At 40.0% G+C, this 17,318-nt stretch overlaps 1 protein-coding gene across 2 annotated transcripts in view; it reads left to right on the top strand.

Moving 5' to 3' along the window:
• mcf2l2 (MCF.2 cell line derived transforming sequence-like 2) overlaps positions 1-17,318 on the top strand; it is a 338,701-nt gene that overhangs the window by 217,133 nt on the left and 104,250 nt on the right. For both annotated transcript variants that reach the window (XM_063045673.1, XM_063045674.1), the window contains 5 exons: positions 3,293-3,359; positions 5,596-5,711; positions 9,694-9,763; positions 13,451-13,543; positions 14,436-14,528. In XM_063045673.1, coding sequence (XP_062901743.1) covers positions 3,293-3,359; positions 5,596-5,711; positions 9,694-9,763; positions 13,451-13,543; positions 14,436-14,528 — 439 coding nt within the window. The remainder of the gene's footprint in view (positions 1-3,292; positions 3,360-5,595; positions 5,712-9,693; positions 9,764-13,450; positions 13,544-14,435; positions 14,529-17,318) is intronic.

Genomic DNA, 17,318 nt, shown 5'->3' with positions numbered 1-17,318 from the left:
TACTCTCCACCACACATCTGTAGAAGTTTGTCAACGTTTTGGATGTCATGATGAATCTTTGCAAACTCCTATGGAAGTAGAGGCACTGCTGTGCTTTCTTTGTAATGGCACTTACATGCTGGACCCAAGAATCATGTGTCACTACTGAACACAACTTTCAAACTCTTACCATTAAAAAAAATCTTCTACTACCTTTCAAACTTTTCCACTAAAGCGGATGACCTCACATTTTTAATCATGCGCCATGTTCTTGCCTGTTCACTTTGCTTGCCTATACAGTTCCTATAAAAATTATTCACTCCCCCCACCCCCCCGGATGTTTTCATGTTTTATTGTTTTTGCAACATTGAATCACAGTGGATTTAATTTGACTTTTTTGACACTCATCAACAGAAAAATTTCACTTCCGTGTCAAAGTGAAAACAGATCTCTACAAAGTGATCTAAATTAATTACAAATATAACACAAAATAATTTATTACATAAGTCTTTGGCAGCCAGAGTAGACCATGGATATTGCATAGGAACTGTCTAGGTACACAAGCCTAGGCAGTACAATATGGAGAGCAAGCTGTTGCTCATGTAGCAAGCTCCCATTCTCCACACAACTGATGAATCCAAAAGAATGGCAGAGACCGATACAGTTTGGTAGCATCAGCGATGCAGGAGTTGCCAGTCAGCATTGAACTCAATGTAAGACTGCCCTAAGGACTCTTTCCCTCTGGGTTTAGTCCCAAAGTCTTCCCCTTCATCAAACACACACCATCCCTACCATGAAGCATGGTGGTGTGAATACTTTTTGTAAGCATTGTATCTCCATGCAGCTTTTCCTCATAACCCACTCAGTGTTGTATGATCAACAAAATGTATATTAAAGACACAATTATAAAAGTCCATCAATCCGTGAAGGCCTATTTTTCAACTTTGGAGCAGATTCTAACATTTGAGCAACGTGAATGATTAGTTGAATATTGGTATCTCCTGCTTGGTACATATCAGAATCAGAATCAGGTTTTAATATCAGGAGCTTATGTCTACAAACTCCATTATGGCATATTACTACAAACTCCATTAAAATGTTTGCAAAAAATCTGAACTGACGTGCAAATTGACAGGGTGGTTAAGAAGGCGTATGGTGTGATATGTTCATTAGTCAGGGAATTGAGTTAAAGAGCCCGGAGTTTATGTTGCAACTCCATAAAACTAGTTAGACCACAGTTAGAGTGTTGTGTTCAATTCTGGTCACAACTTAGGAAGGATGTGGAAGTTTTAGACAGGGTGCAGAGGGAATTAAGAAGGATGTAGTTTGGACTAGAAAACATGTCTTACGAGGAAAGGTTGACTAAGCAAGTTTTTTTTCTCTTTGGAGTGAAGGAGGATGAGAGGTGACTTGATAAACGTGTGTAATGTACTGTAGATATAGTTGACAGCTAGCCCCTTTGCCCCCGTGCTGTAATGTTCCATAGTTTATAAGACCATAAGACAAAGGAGCAGAAGTTGGTCATTCAGCCCATCGAACACTACACTACAGAATCATGCTATAGTGCCTATGGCTCAATGAGTCTATGTAATAATAATATTTAAATCTGTATCCCATGTTATACAAACGTATTTTGCCACTGGAACCCAGAATAGGGAGATCCATTTGAATTTTCTCAAGGATTATTTGATTACAAGAACTAGATGAATGTAACGATGGCAACTATGAACAGCAACCCAACTCTTTTGAATGGGGGCATTGATCTGTAGAAAAATCAAACTACATGAATTCTTTCAACTCCATTCAATTTATGTGTTAACATTTAACACAGATTTTAATGTTTCCAACATTTTTTTCTTTTTGTAATTGAATAGCCTTTATAAATCTAATCCTGAAAGAGTGAAAATGGAGGACACAAAGTAGCAACAATCAAGGGAAGGAGACAAGGGCATTGAACGAGCATCACAGGCACTTATAGGGCTAGAGACAGAGACATAAAAGGAGAATGAAAAGTGTGTGATTTGGGTCACTCATTATCCAGAATGGACTTACTGACCCAGCCTTTACTGACCCAGCACATCACTTCCTTGAACTGCAGTCAATCTGGTGAAACACTCCCATGGTAGAGTGGGGAGAGGGAGTCTGATGGCAGCATATGATAACTCTTGCCGTAGATGAGCTACAACCGTTACTTAAGTGGACTTTCATGATCCATTAGGTAAAGAACTCCACAATTTAGACTTAATGACAACAAAAGAAAACATGATTTATCTCCAAGTCAAGTTAACATGAAATAGAACATACAGTTTGCAACATTCCCATAAGATTACAGAGAGAAAGTAATTTTAAAAATGTTTTACTACATTATACACGTCTGGGCACGTGGCCAAGCAAGGCATTCGACTAGCGATCTGAAGCTTGTGAGTTCGAGCCCCAGCCAAGGCAGTGTGTTGTGTCCTTGAGCAAGGCACTTAATCACACAGTGCTCTGCGATGACACTGGTGCCAGGCTGTATGGGCCCTAATGCCCTTCCCTTGGACAATATCGGTGTTGTGGAGAGGGGAGACTTGCAGCATGGGCAACTGCTGGTCTTCCATACAATCTTGCCCAGGCCTGCGCCCTGGAGAGTGAAGACTTTCCAGGCGCAGATCCGTGGTCTCGCAAGACTAACGGATGCCTTTACTTTACATTATACAGAAAAAAAATGGTTACTAATTACATTCAATTCTTGAGCAATAGAGATAAAAATGCACTATCATTTAATAAATATATTTGTTATCTATTGTTTTTGTTTCATTTTCTAAAGTCAGAAGTATAGGATTTCCTTTTAACTCTCATTGTCATAATGAGGGTGAATGAAATCACTTCTGGTAACAGAAGTATGCATTTAGTGCTCATTTCTACTGTTACATACAGTATCAGTTTGTAAGAAAAAAAACTATCTGAAGAGAGGTTAAAGATTAAATGTTTCTGAATCTGAATCTGAAATAAAATTCAAGAAAGTTACCATTTCTGTTAAAAAGGCCAGTTTCTGACCATATCTGTTTATAACTCAATCTGACCAACATATTTTTGTGAATTGTTAAAAAATTATACTTTGAAATGGGTTTGTTTCATTGAAATTATATACAAACGGTAATAGCACTGAATTTTAATGTAAAATCATTTAATTTGACTTTATTACGTTTAAATTGTGCAATGAGAAACAGTATGTAATGTAGCAATGACTAGGGCTTGTGCCTAAAATAACAAAATATACCTGTGATACACAAATGCTAAAGCTGAAATTTATTGCAGAGCTTTTGTTTCTCAGGCATATCATGAATGAACTGATTGACACAGAACGGGCATATGTAGAAGAACTCCAGAGCATCATTGAGGTGAGGAAATCGTGCTGTTCAAAATTTTGAAATCTCTTCAATTACTGTTTGTTTATTTCACTTCCATTCTATTATGGCATATTTTAGTGTAAAGGAATATAAAATAAAAATCAAAAATACTTGGTGCATGCTGACCGGATGAATTCTGGAAAGGTCTGCACACAAAGGCTTGCCCAGTAACAGACAAATCTTTGGACTTGTTATGTCCCAGAGGCAAGAACACAAATAGAACATTTTTTGACTTGTCAGAAACAGACATTTAATATATACTTACAGGTGCTATCAATGTCTAGTCAATAGAGGTTCTTTTTTAAATTAATTTGAAGGTGCGTTACAAAGCTGTGTGCTTAGCCTCCTGCTCTATGCGTTTTACACTTAGGACTGTGTTGCTAAGCTCAGCTCCAAAGCCATATTGGTTTGCTGATGACACACTGCCATAAACCAAATCAAAGATGATGATGAATCAACATACAGGAGAGAGACTGAAAATCTAGCTGAGCGGTGCTGCAACAACCTCTTACTCAGTGTCAGCAAGACCAAGGAGCTAATCAGGAGGACAAAACCAGATGTCCGTGAGCCAGTCCTTATCGGTGGATCAGAGGAAGAGAGGGTCTGCAACTTTAAATTCCTCAGTGTTTTTATTTCAGAGGACCTGTCCTGGGCCCAGCATGTAAGTGCAATTAGGAAAAGAGCAAGGCAGCACCTCCTCTTCCTCAGGAATTTGCGAAGATTCAGCATGACATCTAAAACTTTCACAAACCTTGATAGACATGTGGTGGAGAATATATTGACTGGCTGCATCACAGCCTGGTATGGAAACACCAATGCCCTTGAAAAGAAAATCCTACAAGAAGTGGTGGATGAGGCCCAGTCCGTCACTGGTAAACCCTCCCCACCATTGAGCACATCTACATGGAGTGTTGTTGCAGGAAGGCAGCATCCATCATCAAGGATCTTTGCCACTCAGGACATGCTCCCTTCTCACTGCTGCCGTTGGGAAGAAGGTACAGGAGCCTCAGGACTCACACCACCATGTACAGGAACAGGTATTACCCCTCAACCATCAGGCTCTTGAACCAAAAGGGATAACTTCTCTTAACTTCACTTGCCCCATCACAGAAATGCTCCCACAATCCATGGACTCACTTCAAGGACCAGTTTTCTCATGTTCTAGATATTTATTGCTTATTTATTATTATTTCTTTCTTTTTATATTTGCTCAGTTTGTCGTCTTTTGAGCACAGGTTGTCTGCCCTGTTAGTGTGGTCTTTCATTGATTCTATTATAGTCACTGGACTTATTGAGTAAATGCCTGGAAGAAAATGAATCTCAGGGTTGTATATGGTGACATATATGTACTTTAATAATGAAGTTATCTTGAACTTTTGAACTCTTGTTCAGGTTTTAAATTAAAATCTTCCTTACTGTGTACTTTTCAAATACTATTTAGGTGTATCATGCACCACTATTGGGAAAAAGCAAGCTTACTACCATTAATAATCTGTCAAATTATAAATGTGAGAATTTTATAGAGAGATCATATGCATAAGAAGTATTTAATGTTTTCCTTTATTGCTGAGGCATAGAACTTAAACATAGGTAGATTCTGTTAGAACTGTCATAAAGTATGTAGAGTAGCTAACAATACAGAAAAAATAAATCTAAAAAGGTTCTTCAGAATATATTGTGTGAATAGAACAATGCATCATAGATTCAAAATAATGAAGGACAAAAATATCACGTATTCAGAAAGGAAACCTGCAGATGATTAAGATCTGAAATGAAACAGAAAATGCGTGCTCTGTTTGGTATCTGTGGAAAGAACAACAGAATTAATGTTTTAGATTAATTACTTTCCATCAGATCATTCTGATACATAGAAAACACCAGGCAGGATTAGCAACTGAGTGGAGAACAGAGATGCTGGAACTATTTCAAATACAACTGGATGAGCTGACACTCCTGCAAATTGACATGGCAGTTAAATACATTAAAAATATATATACTGAAATTATAGGTGATAAATGTTTAAGATTTCATTCCCTGCAGAACATTAGTTTTTCCGACAGCCTGGAACCTGTCCTTCTTATTATCTGGTGCCAACCCACAAATCATCAGATCATCAGATAAAATTTCCTTGCCAGGATTGAAATTTTTTCAAATGACTGAATAATTAATACAGTATTATAGGTCACTGTATATTGGCAATTATTTCATTAACTTTTTTCCTTTGCAGGGTTATGCTATGGAAATGGACAATCAAGAGCTGGCTCATCTGATCCCAGCTGCACTTAAGAATAAAAAAGAAATCCTATTTGGAAATCTTCCAGAAATCTATGATTTTCATAATAGGTGAGTGCCATTTTTTATTCTTTATGAATATCTAAGTGAATGATAAAACTAAGTTGTGCCTTATTTCAAAACACGAATGCAAAAATTCAGAAGGCAAAATTCATTTACACTACTGACTGTTCTGCTCATAAGGTATCATGACAGTTATAAGTTGTGATAGAAAGATAGGTGCAGGGGCAGGTCATGTTGAGGAAGCAGGGAGTCTGCAGGACTTGAACAGATTAGGAGCATGGGCAAAGAAATGGCAGACGGATTACAATGTCTGGTCATGCACTTTGGTAGAAGGACAGTCAATAGGGAGTGAATTCAGAAAATGGAGATGCAAAGGGACTTGGGAGTCCTAGTGTAGATTCCCTCAAGTTTAACTTGCAAGTTGAGTCAGTGTTAAGGAAGGCTAGAATATAAAAACAAGGTTCTAATGTTGAGGCTTTATAAAGCATTGGTCAGACTGCATTTGGAGTATTCTGAGCTGTTTTGAGCCCTAAATGTAAGAAAAGATGTGCTTGTATTGGAGAGAGTCCATAGGAGGTTCATGAAAGTGATCTGGGAACGAAAGGGTTAATGTACGATGAATGTTTGATGGCTATGGGCCTGTACTCACAAAAGTTTCGAAGAATAAGTGGGGATCTCATTGAAACGTACCGAATATTGAAAGGCCTAGATAAGGTGGACATGGAGAGGAGGTCTCCTGTAGTGGGATAGTCTATGACCAGTCGATGCAATAGAAGGATGTCCCCTTATAACAGAGATGAGGTGGAATTTATATAGTCAGAGGGTGGTGAATCCGTGAAATTTTCCAGATGTCTGTAGAGGCCAAGTCAGTGGGTATATTCAATGTGAAGTTTGATAGGTTCTTGATTAGTAAGGGTGTCAAAGGTTATGAGGCAAGGCAGGAGAATGGGGTTAAGAGGGAAAATAAATCAGCCATGATCAAATGGCAAAGCAGACTCAGCGGTGCAAATGGCCTAATTCTGGTCTTATGACCTGGTCACAGGTGAGGACCAAGAGGATTGAAGAGTAGCCAATGTTTGTTCTTTGTTTAAGAAGGGCAATAGGGATAATAGAGACCATAAAAACCAGAAAATATCGGAGCAGAATTGGGGCATTTGGCTCATTGAGTCTACTCTACCATCTCATCATGGCTGATCCATTTTCCCTGGAAAAATCTTGGAAATTATTGACTGCTGAGCCTCACATCGATGGTGGGGTAACTAGTGAGGAGGATGCTTAGGGATAGGATTTACTCATATTCGGAAGAGCAGGAGTTTATTAGAGATAATTGGAATGGCTTTGTGTGAGGCATGTCATGTCTTACAAGCTTGTTTGAGCTTTTGCAGGAGGTGTGAAGATGATTGATGGAGGTAAAGCAGTGGATATCATCAAAATGGACTTTGGTAATGACAATGTCTTTCATAGTAGACTGATCTTGAAGATTAACATTCATGGAATCCAGAATGATTTGATAAGATTGGATTCAAAATTCACTTTGCCATAGAAGCCAGGAGGTATTAGTGGGCAACATACATCAAAGTTGCTGGTGAACGCAGCAGGCCAAGCAGCATCTGTAGGAAGAGGTGCAGTTGACGTTTCAGGCCGAGACCCTTCGTCAGGACTAACTGAAGGAACTGTAATTTCTTCGGCTCTTATTTTTGTTGTATGTTTAGGTATTAGTGGGAATGCTTTTAGCCTGACTGCCAAATGTGAGGTGCTTCACTTTAGGAGATTAAATCAAACCAACTGTACATTATTAAGGACATTTTCTTTATCAGTGTTGATGTGCAGAGAAATCTTGGGGCCTGAGTCCAGAGCTCCCTGAAATGACTACACAGGTTGGCGGGGTGGTTAAAAAGCATATGGTATAACTGATCAAGTTCAAGAGTCGGGGAGACATGTTGCAGCTTTATAAAGCTCTCATTAGGCCTCATTTGGAGTATTGCATTGAATTCTGGTCACACCACTGAGGACCATAATATACGTTTCTGAACGGCATAAACAAAGTTGGCAGCTGGTATATTTTTCCAGAAATGCCTTAATACTAGAAGTCATGCAATTAAGATGAGAGAGGATAATTTCAAAAGAGATGTATAGGACACATTTTTTTTAAAACACAGAGCGGTAGATGCCTAAAAGGCAAAAAAAAAATTTGAAATATAATTCAGTATTTTCATGCTTTCATATTAGTTTATTATCTGTACATTTGTGATCCCTTAATCCCTTCATGACTCTGCTTCAAAGGAGTCATGTTATCCAAAGAGTGTATAGCCACCAAATTACACCATGTCTCACACTTACTTATATGATATTCACTTAACAATTACATGCTCATTTTGAAAGTTTATCCACAAGTTTTTACATCTGATATCTATCCTCAAATTCAGCCATATCCACAGCATCTATCATTAAGAACTCTCACCATCTGCGGCATGCCCTCTTCTCATTACTACCATCTGTGGCATGCCTTCTTCTCATTACTGCCTTACATTCAGGCCAAGACCTTTCAGCAGGACTGTGAATGAACAGTTCTCCCTGCACCAATCCTAATGGAATAATATGTTCTATATTTACCTATACTCTGTTTTTAAGCCAAGTTGGCCTATAGGCATATATGCAAAATGAGAAAAGGCTATGCAAACCATTATTCACTGAATATGTCATAAAGGTTTCAAAGATACATTTAATGTCAGAGAAATGTATACAATATACGTACTTTTTCTTCGCAAACATCCACAAAAACAGAGGAGTGTCCTAAAGAATGACAGTTAAATGTTAGAACCCCAAAGCCCCCCCCCAGCTCCCCCCCACACATAAGCAGCAGCAAAGCAATGATCCCCCCTCCCCCACCAGCAAAAAGAGCATCGGTGCCCCCCACTGACCACTCAAGCATGCAGCAAAGCAACAGCAAAGACACAGACTTGCAGTACCCCAAAGACTACTCGTTCACCTGGTAATTTGACATACTACAAGCTCTCTCTCTCTCTCCCTAATAAAGGAAAAAGAGATGTCTCCATTTCACAGCGAGAGGGGAGACATAACAAACAACTCGCTGATTTACAATGTTAAAAGTCCATTGCGTCACTTTTTCCGAGCTCTGTGCCCAAAGTACTGGGGTCTCTGGGCACACAGCCAGCAGCCAGCTCACTGCTTTTGATCTTCTGTCTCCCACGGCACGCCGATTTCCTGTAGAGGCACCGACCTCGAGTCTGCCCACCTCCAGAGCCAGGAAACCCGAAACTCCAAAGGCGAGCTAATCTTCTAGGCTATGTCCTTGGTATATCGAATAATGGCCAGTCGTGAAACCCCAAGAGCGGGTCCCATTCCTGCAAAGAACTGAAGTCAGTGTGTAACTCCAGGTCAGGGGCTTCAAAAGAACCCTGAAAGGGAAAAATAGAGATATTAAAGATGGAAATAGAGCTTTTTCTGAAGATGCAAGGAAAGGAGTCGCTGTTAGGTGCCATCGTCTCCTAAGCTCCACCCCTAGTATTATATACCCTATATTATATAGTAACGTATATGTCCAGTTACCAAATAACACTTTATACTACTGAGCTAATACAAAGCAAAGTACACTTATTTCTGTTTCCCAATCACCTTCGCATTTTAACCAATATACAGTAAAGTGCAAAAATCTGAGGCACCCTAGCTATATATATGTGCCTAAGACTTTTGCATAGCACTGTGTGTTATACAGCATACAATTGTGACTATCAGTTTATGGAGTAAATTTTCACCTTCCGATGGAGAGGTCTACCCCTCTTTATGGAGCCTGATGTAAATGAGATATAAAGGAAAGTTAAAACACCTAAGATAAAATATGAAATCTGAAATTTCTCAACAATACCTGGGAAAATTTTTCAAAAAAGGTTATGGTTTAACTGAGCCTAATGCATTTTGTAGATGACATTCATCTGTTTAGAATATAAATGAAACCACTGTGGGATGATCTTTAAGCCTTTATCATTTCACAATTTTTATTCATTTTAAGGATATTTTTGAAAGAGCTTGAAAATTGCGTGGAGAATCCTGAGCTAGTGGGAACATGTTTTTTAAAGCGAGTAAGTAAAGCATTTTAGATTCTAGCAGATAATATTAAGTCATGACTGATGCATAATATATGTTAATTAGCTGAATACTGTTGGATATTTTCTCTTTCAGTGAGCTGAATGATCTTTTTCTGTATGGTACGGTTCTATGGTCTATGCATGCAGGAAACTGGCAACAGACTGCCTATTTGGTGTAGAACCTCCTTGGTTTCCGTTTCCATTGGCTCATAACAAATTTTTGATTCTACTAAAATGGTACAATACTCATATTTTCTCAAACTTCCCACAATGTTTTTGTTTTGTGAGTGCAATTCTCTATTTCAAAGTGTGCCAAAAAAGAGGGATTGAATTCCATGGAGCAAACCTCTTCCTCGGTGTAGAAGACAGGAAATAGAAAAGCTGGCTAAAGTTGCTGGGATTCTGGGAAGTGGGGGCAGTGTCTTCATTAGTTTTCTACGCTGGGGTGATGTAATGGAGAGAAGTGACCTTGGTCTGATATCAAGTTGTATAATCAAGTGAAGCTTAGAAAGAACGAAGGGCAAAAAATATTAATAGAACTTACATATGGGCCATTAAATCACAGCTGTCATATACCTGTATGTGGAAAAATCAGGAAATGAGACATGAGTAATAGAAGTGATGGAATCATTATGGAAATCTTAACCTATGTATAGACAGGGAAAATCAAATTTACTGCAATAATTCAACATGCTTTTCTAAATCAATATGTTCAGGAAAGAACTACGGAAAGGCCGCTTTGGAGCTGGTTCTAAATATTCAAAAGTGGCTGGTGGACAGTCTTGATGTCAGGGCCTTTTGCGAAGAGTGACCTCAGTATGGCAGAACTTCACACAATTTTACACACGGCTCAATATTGAAACAGATCTTAAAAGCTAAACAAAGGAAACCATGGAGAATTGAGAGGGGAGTTGGTTGCAGTTTTTTTGCAGAAATACATTGAAAGGCGTGATATACAGGGATTGTTTGTCCATCGTCATCGTTGATGAAGACCTCGACACCATTGATGGTGTCGAGACTAGCGCATGATTGGATTTAAGTGAGGGAGAGTTGCGCAGCGTCAGCCTCACTCTCTCTTCCCAATTCCCATCTGGATCCAGTGGCAAGACAGAGTCGAGATGGCTGGAGATGGGACTAGGCGCAGTGGATGACCAGGACATCTTCTGTGTCTTGTCGTGCTCTATACGTACCACGACGCTTGCAGAGACCGCCTTCCATTGGTCTCGTCCGCTCAATCCGCCGGAGTCTGTCTTCACATGCTGGGATAGACATCTCCCTATCTCACCGAGGGTTTGAGACCCGTCGGCTACCCTCACCTGGTTTAGCCGGCTTGTTGAAGCCGTTGCCCGGGGTGTGGGCGCTCTCACATGCAAACAGCTACGGGGAGCCACAAGTGAGAGCTGAGTGCCAGGTGGGGACCAAAGGTGGACTAACTGCCTTGAAAAGGACAGGACATGCTCCCTCACCAGAGGTGCAACCCCTCCCTGACACCCCTACAGGGATTAGTTAACATAGAAAGACAGGAACAAGTTGCAAAAAAAAATACCCACAACACAAAAACCCAAAGGAAAGTTTATTTATCTTGCTGACCAGAGAAAATAAAGATAATTTTACATTAAAAAAAGGTTAGGATGCTTCCATAAATAACAGAAGGTCTGAGGATTATTAATGTTTTAGAATTCACAGAGGAAGACCAAGAAATTTATTACTAGGGGCAAGATAGAATATAGCTGTAGATTGAAAAATACAGAAAAACAGTCCGCAAGAGCTTTATGGGTGCATAAAAATATTTTTGAACATGTAATAAGGCCAATTGTGGACACCTTATAGAAGAGACAAACGAATCTAAAATGGTCAGTTAAGAATTAAAAGTTAAATTAAGTAATTGTATAGCAACTGGATGATCTACACAAAATAAGCAAGCTATATTAGAGTATTAAGGGTCTAGTGGGAAAGAGAAATTGAAGGAACAAAAGTATCAGTCAAAAAATAGTGCTGGAGAAGTTAGTGAACTTGATGGCTGATAATTTGTAAGGACCTATCCCAGATTGTAAGGTTTATATCACAAAGTTTTGAAAGAGTTGAGTTTAGAGGTAGGGAAAGTCCTGGTTATCATCTTCCAAGGTTCAACAGATTCTGGAGTTGTTCTATGGATTGAATAGTAGCAAATGTGACCCCCATATTCAATTTAAGAGGAGAGAGAGAATAGGAAACAATAATGTTAGCATCGTGGCAGTGATGGAGGAAATGCTGGAATCTATAATGAAGATTTAAAAAAACACAGTGGAAACAGTGTTCAGTTTGAGCAAACTCATTATGAATTTATAAAGGAAAGAATGCATTTGATTAATCTGTTAGTGTTCAGTTAGGATGAGGCTAATCAAATAGTTAAAGAGGAACCAATGGACGTACTATGTTAGACTTTCTGAAGTTGTTTAATAAGGTCTTCACAGGAAGTAGATTGCAGCGCATAGAAACAAGAATGATAGAACAGTGCAGCTCAGGACAGGCAATTCGGCCCACGATGTTCTGCCGAACCAGCCATGATGGACCAACATGCATTGAGAATTGGTTATTCGACAGAAAGTAAAAAGCAAGAATAAGTGTTACTTTCTCAGACAGGTAGGCTGTGACTAGTGAGGTACGAGAGATATTGATGCTTGGACCTCAGCTTCTCAAAACCCATATCAATAATTTGACAGAGAGATGAACTATCACTGGCTAGATGTAGGGAGGATGTTTCTCCTGACTATACTGGAAAGGCCTCTTAGAACTGAGGTGAAGAGAACTTTCTTCACTCAGAAGATGGTGCATCTTTAGAATTCTCTATCGTCAATGTTCATTAAAAACAGTGATCAGTAGTTTTCTGGGCATTAAGGGAATGAAGGGATATTGGTGTTTTTCTGGAAAATGACATTGAACTCTACATTATCGCAAACCAGTCTTGAAGGCCAAAACAGCCTAGTCCTGCTCCTACTTTTTATGTTGTTGTGGAGGATCTGGGTTCATAAGCAGCAGTACGAAACAGGACCCGGAACAATTACTTACAGTGTTTATTTGCAACTTTCTCAAAGAACTTCAGCACTGAATCCCTTCCAGCTGCTCAACTACAGGAAAATCTAGAGGATCCGATCATGATAGCCATTGATCCTGTTGTAGCCTCGTCCAACCTACATCCTTGGTAGCGAAAGAGAACAGCCCTGAAAGCTCAGTGATTCTGTCATTGGGGAAAATCCCTCAAACACTAACACCATGCTGGAAGTGACTACCTAATGCCTGAACTTCTGTATCTGTCAGGGCAAACAATCTGTAGACTCTAATCTCTACACTATTATCAGCAAAATTGTTGACTTTGTCAGGATTGAACAAAGCTGCATTAAATCAATAAGTAGATAAGGAAAAATTGGAAAGTGTTTGCAACTGCAGAGGATGGAGCATACGGAAGTACTTTCAGATACAAGGGACCAGATCCACCTCAAGGTAGCCAAGATTAACTATTGAAGAATGGAACAAAAATCTCAGAATTCTTGTCAAACGAGAATGCTGTTGCTGCTCTGTATCTAAGTTACTTTACTTCACTAGTTATTCAAATTAAGTAACAGACTACCTTTTCTCAAACTTAGTTACTTTCTAATGTTGTTTCTGCTTTTATTACAAAGAATGTTTCTATTTCTTTTGTAGAAAGAGGAGTTACAAATTTATGAAAAATATTGTCAAAACAAGCCCCGTTCGGAAGCCCTCTGGAGACAGTGTGGAGATTGCCAATTCTTTCAGGTCAGAATTTTGTATTATTCATTTTTTTTTTAAACATGGAAACATATTCAAAACAAAGACATTGGTTTTTGTGCAAACCGAAATGGTATCTACTGTGTTTCTCTGAGATGCGCTGGGTCTCCTGCTGTTTGTCATATATTAATGATCTGGATGAAAATATAGGTTGTATGATTAGTAAGTCTGCAGAGGAGGTTTGTGAGGTTGATTCTGGAATGGGGGGAGGGGGGGTTAAGCTATGAGGAGAGATTGAGTTGCCTGGGACTATACTCGCTGGACTTCAGAAGTATGGAAGGGGACTTTTAGAAACATTTAAAGTTATACAAGGGATAGATACGAGTGGTAAATGAGCCTAGGAGGCATGGCTTCAAGATACAGGGGAACAGATTTAGGACAGAGATGCTTTTCCCAGAGAGCACTGAATCTGTGAAATTCCCTGCCCGACCAAGCAACAGAAGTTACCTCACTAAATATACTTAAGACACAGTTAGAAAGACTCTTGCATATCAGGGGAATTAAGATTTATGGGAAAAAGGGCAGATAGGTGGAGCTGAGAGCACAGCCAGATCAGCCATGATGTTATTGGATGGTGGAGCAGGCTCGACAGGCAAGATGACCGACTCCTGCTACTATTGATGTTCTTATTTTCCTTAAATCTGATTGGCTGAGCACTGGTCCTCTTCATTATCAGTTCAAATCCTAAGTGCACAATAGCCTTCATTGTAATCCCCTTTTCATTTTAAAGATCTAATGATGCTTCTTAAAATTCTGTTTCTTATTCTGTGCATGGCAGTGTGTAATTTCTTATTATGTCATATAAAATAAAGCTAAGTAGGCAATCTTAAATATAACAGAGTGTCTTTAATGGTTAATTATTTTGTATTTTTTTTATCAGGAGTGCCAGCAAAAACTGGATCATAAACTGTCATTGGATGCCTACCTTTTAAAACCTGTTCAGAGGATTACAAAGTATCAACTTCTCTTAAAGGTAATCAGGATTCTTGAAAAGTGGGAAGATTAACAAACTCAAACAAGTTGTCATCATCAGTGATCACTCGTAGTTGAGTATGATTCTTCTCCTGGTGGTTGATCTGGTCACTTGTGGGTCTTGAGGTGACTGAAGAGGCTGATCCATGATCCACAAGTCCAACTGCAGTGTTGGTAGGTGTAGGTCATTGAAGTGGTGGTGGATGTAGCTGGTTGGGCCTTTTCCAGTCTCTCCTTATGTTGAAGGCACTTAGTCAGAGCACCATGGTGGAGGTATTCCTCGAGCTGTGCAGTCCCCTCATAGACAATCCTTCTCCAATTTTCTCTATTCTGTCCTAGTTTCTCCCATCTATCCAGGTTGATGTGGCACTTCCTCAGGGGGGTCTTGATATTGTCCTTGAACCGCTTTTTCTGCCCTTGGGGAGTGTGCTTTGCATCCTCGAGTTGGCCGAACAGGAGTTGTTTTGGGAGGCGGGAGTCAGGCATACGGATGATGTGGCTGACCCATCACAATTGGTGATGAGTTATGACTGTGGCTATGGAGTTAATGTTAGCTTCCTCCAGGGTTCTATAGTTAGTACGCCTGTTCTTCCAGCTAACTCTCAGAATCTTTCAGAGGCATCTTTGGTGGTAAGTTTCAAGGGATTTATGTGCCTAAATCCATGAATCCACTCCATATTGCAAGGAGGGGAGAACTACAGCTTCATAGACCAGAAGCTCAGGGTTGGTCTTGATATCCCGATCTTCAAAAGCCCTCTTTCTCAGCCTGGCAAAAGCTCCACTTGCACAGCCTAGTTTGCAATTTATTTCAAGGTCAATGTTGGCTCTTGAAGAAAGAAGGCTGCCACGATTTGGGAAATGATCAGTGTTCTCCAGAGGGATGTTGTCAACTTGGAGGTTTAGGAGCTTGATCTGGAGCAGGTTAGTGCAGGACTTGGATTTTCTTGATGTTTGGGTCAAGTCCCAGCAGCTTGTATGCTCTGGCAAAAGCATCCATTATGCACTGCAGATCCTCCTCATTGGAGCTCCATGATGGAAGTAGCTGACACCTTGCTCTTTGCCTTGAGCCTGTTAGGGTTAAAGAGCCCCCCTTCTATACTGTAGAGAATCTGGACTCCTAGTGGGAGGTCTTGGCCTGTGAGGTGAAGAATGGTTGCAATGAAAACAGCAAATAGAGTTGAGGTAATGATGCATCCCTGTCTGACCCAGGTCTCAGTCTTAAAAGGTGCAGCTTCAGAACCACTGTTGCTGATGACTGTTGCACTCGTATCATTGCGTAAGAGCTGCAGGATCCTGAGATATTTCTCCGGGCATCCGATTTTGGATAGTACCTGATAAAGGGCAGGACGATGTATGCTATTGTGGATAACATGAGAATTTTGTGTACTGCGCCCTCAATGTAAGTTGAATGCACATAAATTTCACATTAATAATACAAGGGAATGATTAAAAGATTTTTGACTTCCTACTGCAAGTACTGTAGTTAAAGATTTGCCATGAAGCACTATATAAATTAATGGGGAGGAGGTTTGGGAGGAGGTATTGGAGGCCTTAAAGTGCATTAAAGTAGATAAAATCCCAGGGACTGACCCAGTGCATTCTTGAACATTGTGGAAAGTTATAAAACAAATTGCGGAAGACCATGCAGAGATTTTTGCTTCATTTCTGGCCATAGGTGAGGTTCTGGATGATTGGCAGGCATCTAATGTGATACCATTGTTTAAAAAAGATAGTCAAATAAGCCAGGGAGCTTCAGGCCAGTGAGTCTGATACCAGCAGTGGGTAAATTGCTGGAGGGGATGCTGAGGGGCAGGATCTACAAACACTTGAAGAGACAGGATCTGATTCAGGACTGTCAGTATTACTTTGTGTGTGAAACATTGTGTCTGACAAATCCTTTGGAGTTCTTTGAGAAGGTAATCAAGAGGGTAGATGGGAGTAGGGCAGTGGATTTTTTAAGATCTTTAATGAGGTCCCTTGTGGCAGGCTGGTCCAGATTGTGTGGGATCCTGGAGGAGATGACTGATTAGATTCATAATTGGCAATAATTGATGGTGGATGAGAAGGTTGTTTCTCAGACTGGAGTTCTGGTGTGCCACAGGAGTTGGTATTTGGACTTTGTTATTTGTAATTCCTATAAATGATTTGGATGTACGTCTACAAGGCACAATACAACTTAAATAGCTGGTGTTGTAGACAGTGCAGAATATTACAAAAAACTCCGTTGGGGTTTGATCTTGATCAGCAATGTATGTGAGTTTCAATTCAGATAATTGTGAGGTATTTGGTTTCAGGAGGCTAAATCAGGGTAGGACTTCAGTGGAGAGGGTGATGGAACGGAAGGACGTAGAAATGCAAGTGCACAGGTCCCTGAAGGAGGTGTCTTGGGCAGACAGGGCGCTGAAGAAGGCATTCAGCATGCTGATCTTCATCCGTCAGAACACTGGATATCAGATTTGGGAAGTCATGTTGCAGTTATGCAAAATGTTGGTGAGACATCGCTTGTAGGGATAGGGTGCAGTTTTGGCCACCATGTGATAAGAAAGGTGTAATTAAACTAGAAAGGGTGAAAACAAAAAGATTTACCCAGATGCTGTGTAAACTTTAGGCCTGGGAGGTTGTGTAGACAAGGACTATACCTTCTGGAATGTAAGAAATTGAGGGGTGAGGTGTATGGGTGTATAAGATCATGAGGGATATAAGATCATGAAAGCACAGAAGTGAGGTGCTAAAGACAAGAGTTTAAGATCAGAGGCAAGAGATTTAAAAGGGACACCAGAAGCAGCTTCTG

This window comes from Mobula hypostoma, chromosome 4 (genome assembly GCF_963921235.1).
Source record: "Mobula hypostoma chromosome 4, sMobHyp1.1, whole genome shotgun sequence".
Lineage (NCBI taxonomy): Eukaryota > Metazoa > Chordata > Chondrichthyes > Myliobatiformes > Myliobatidae > Mobula > Mobula hypostoma.
The sequence above is the reverse complement of the archived record's forward strand: the minus strand, read 5'-3'. Positions and strand labels throughout refer to the sequence as shown.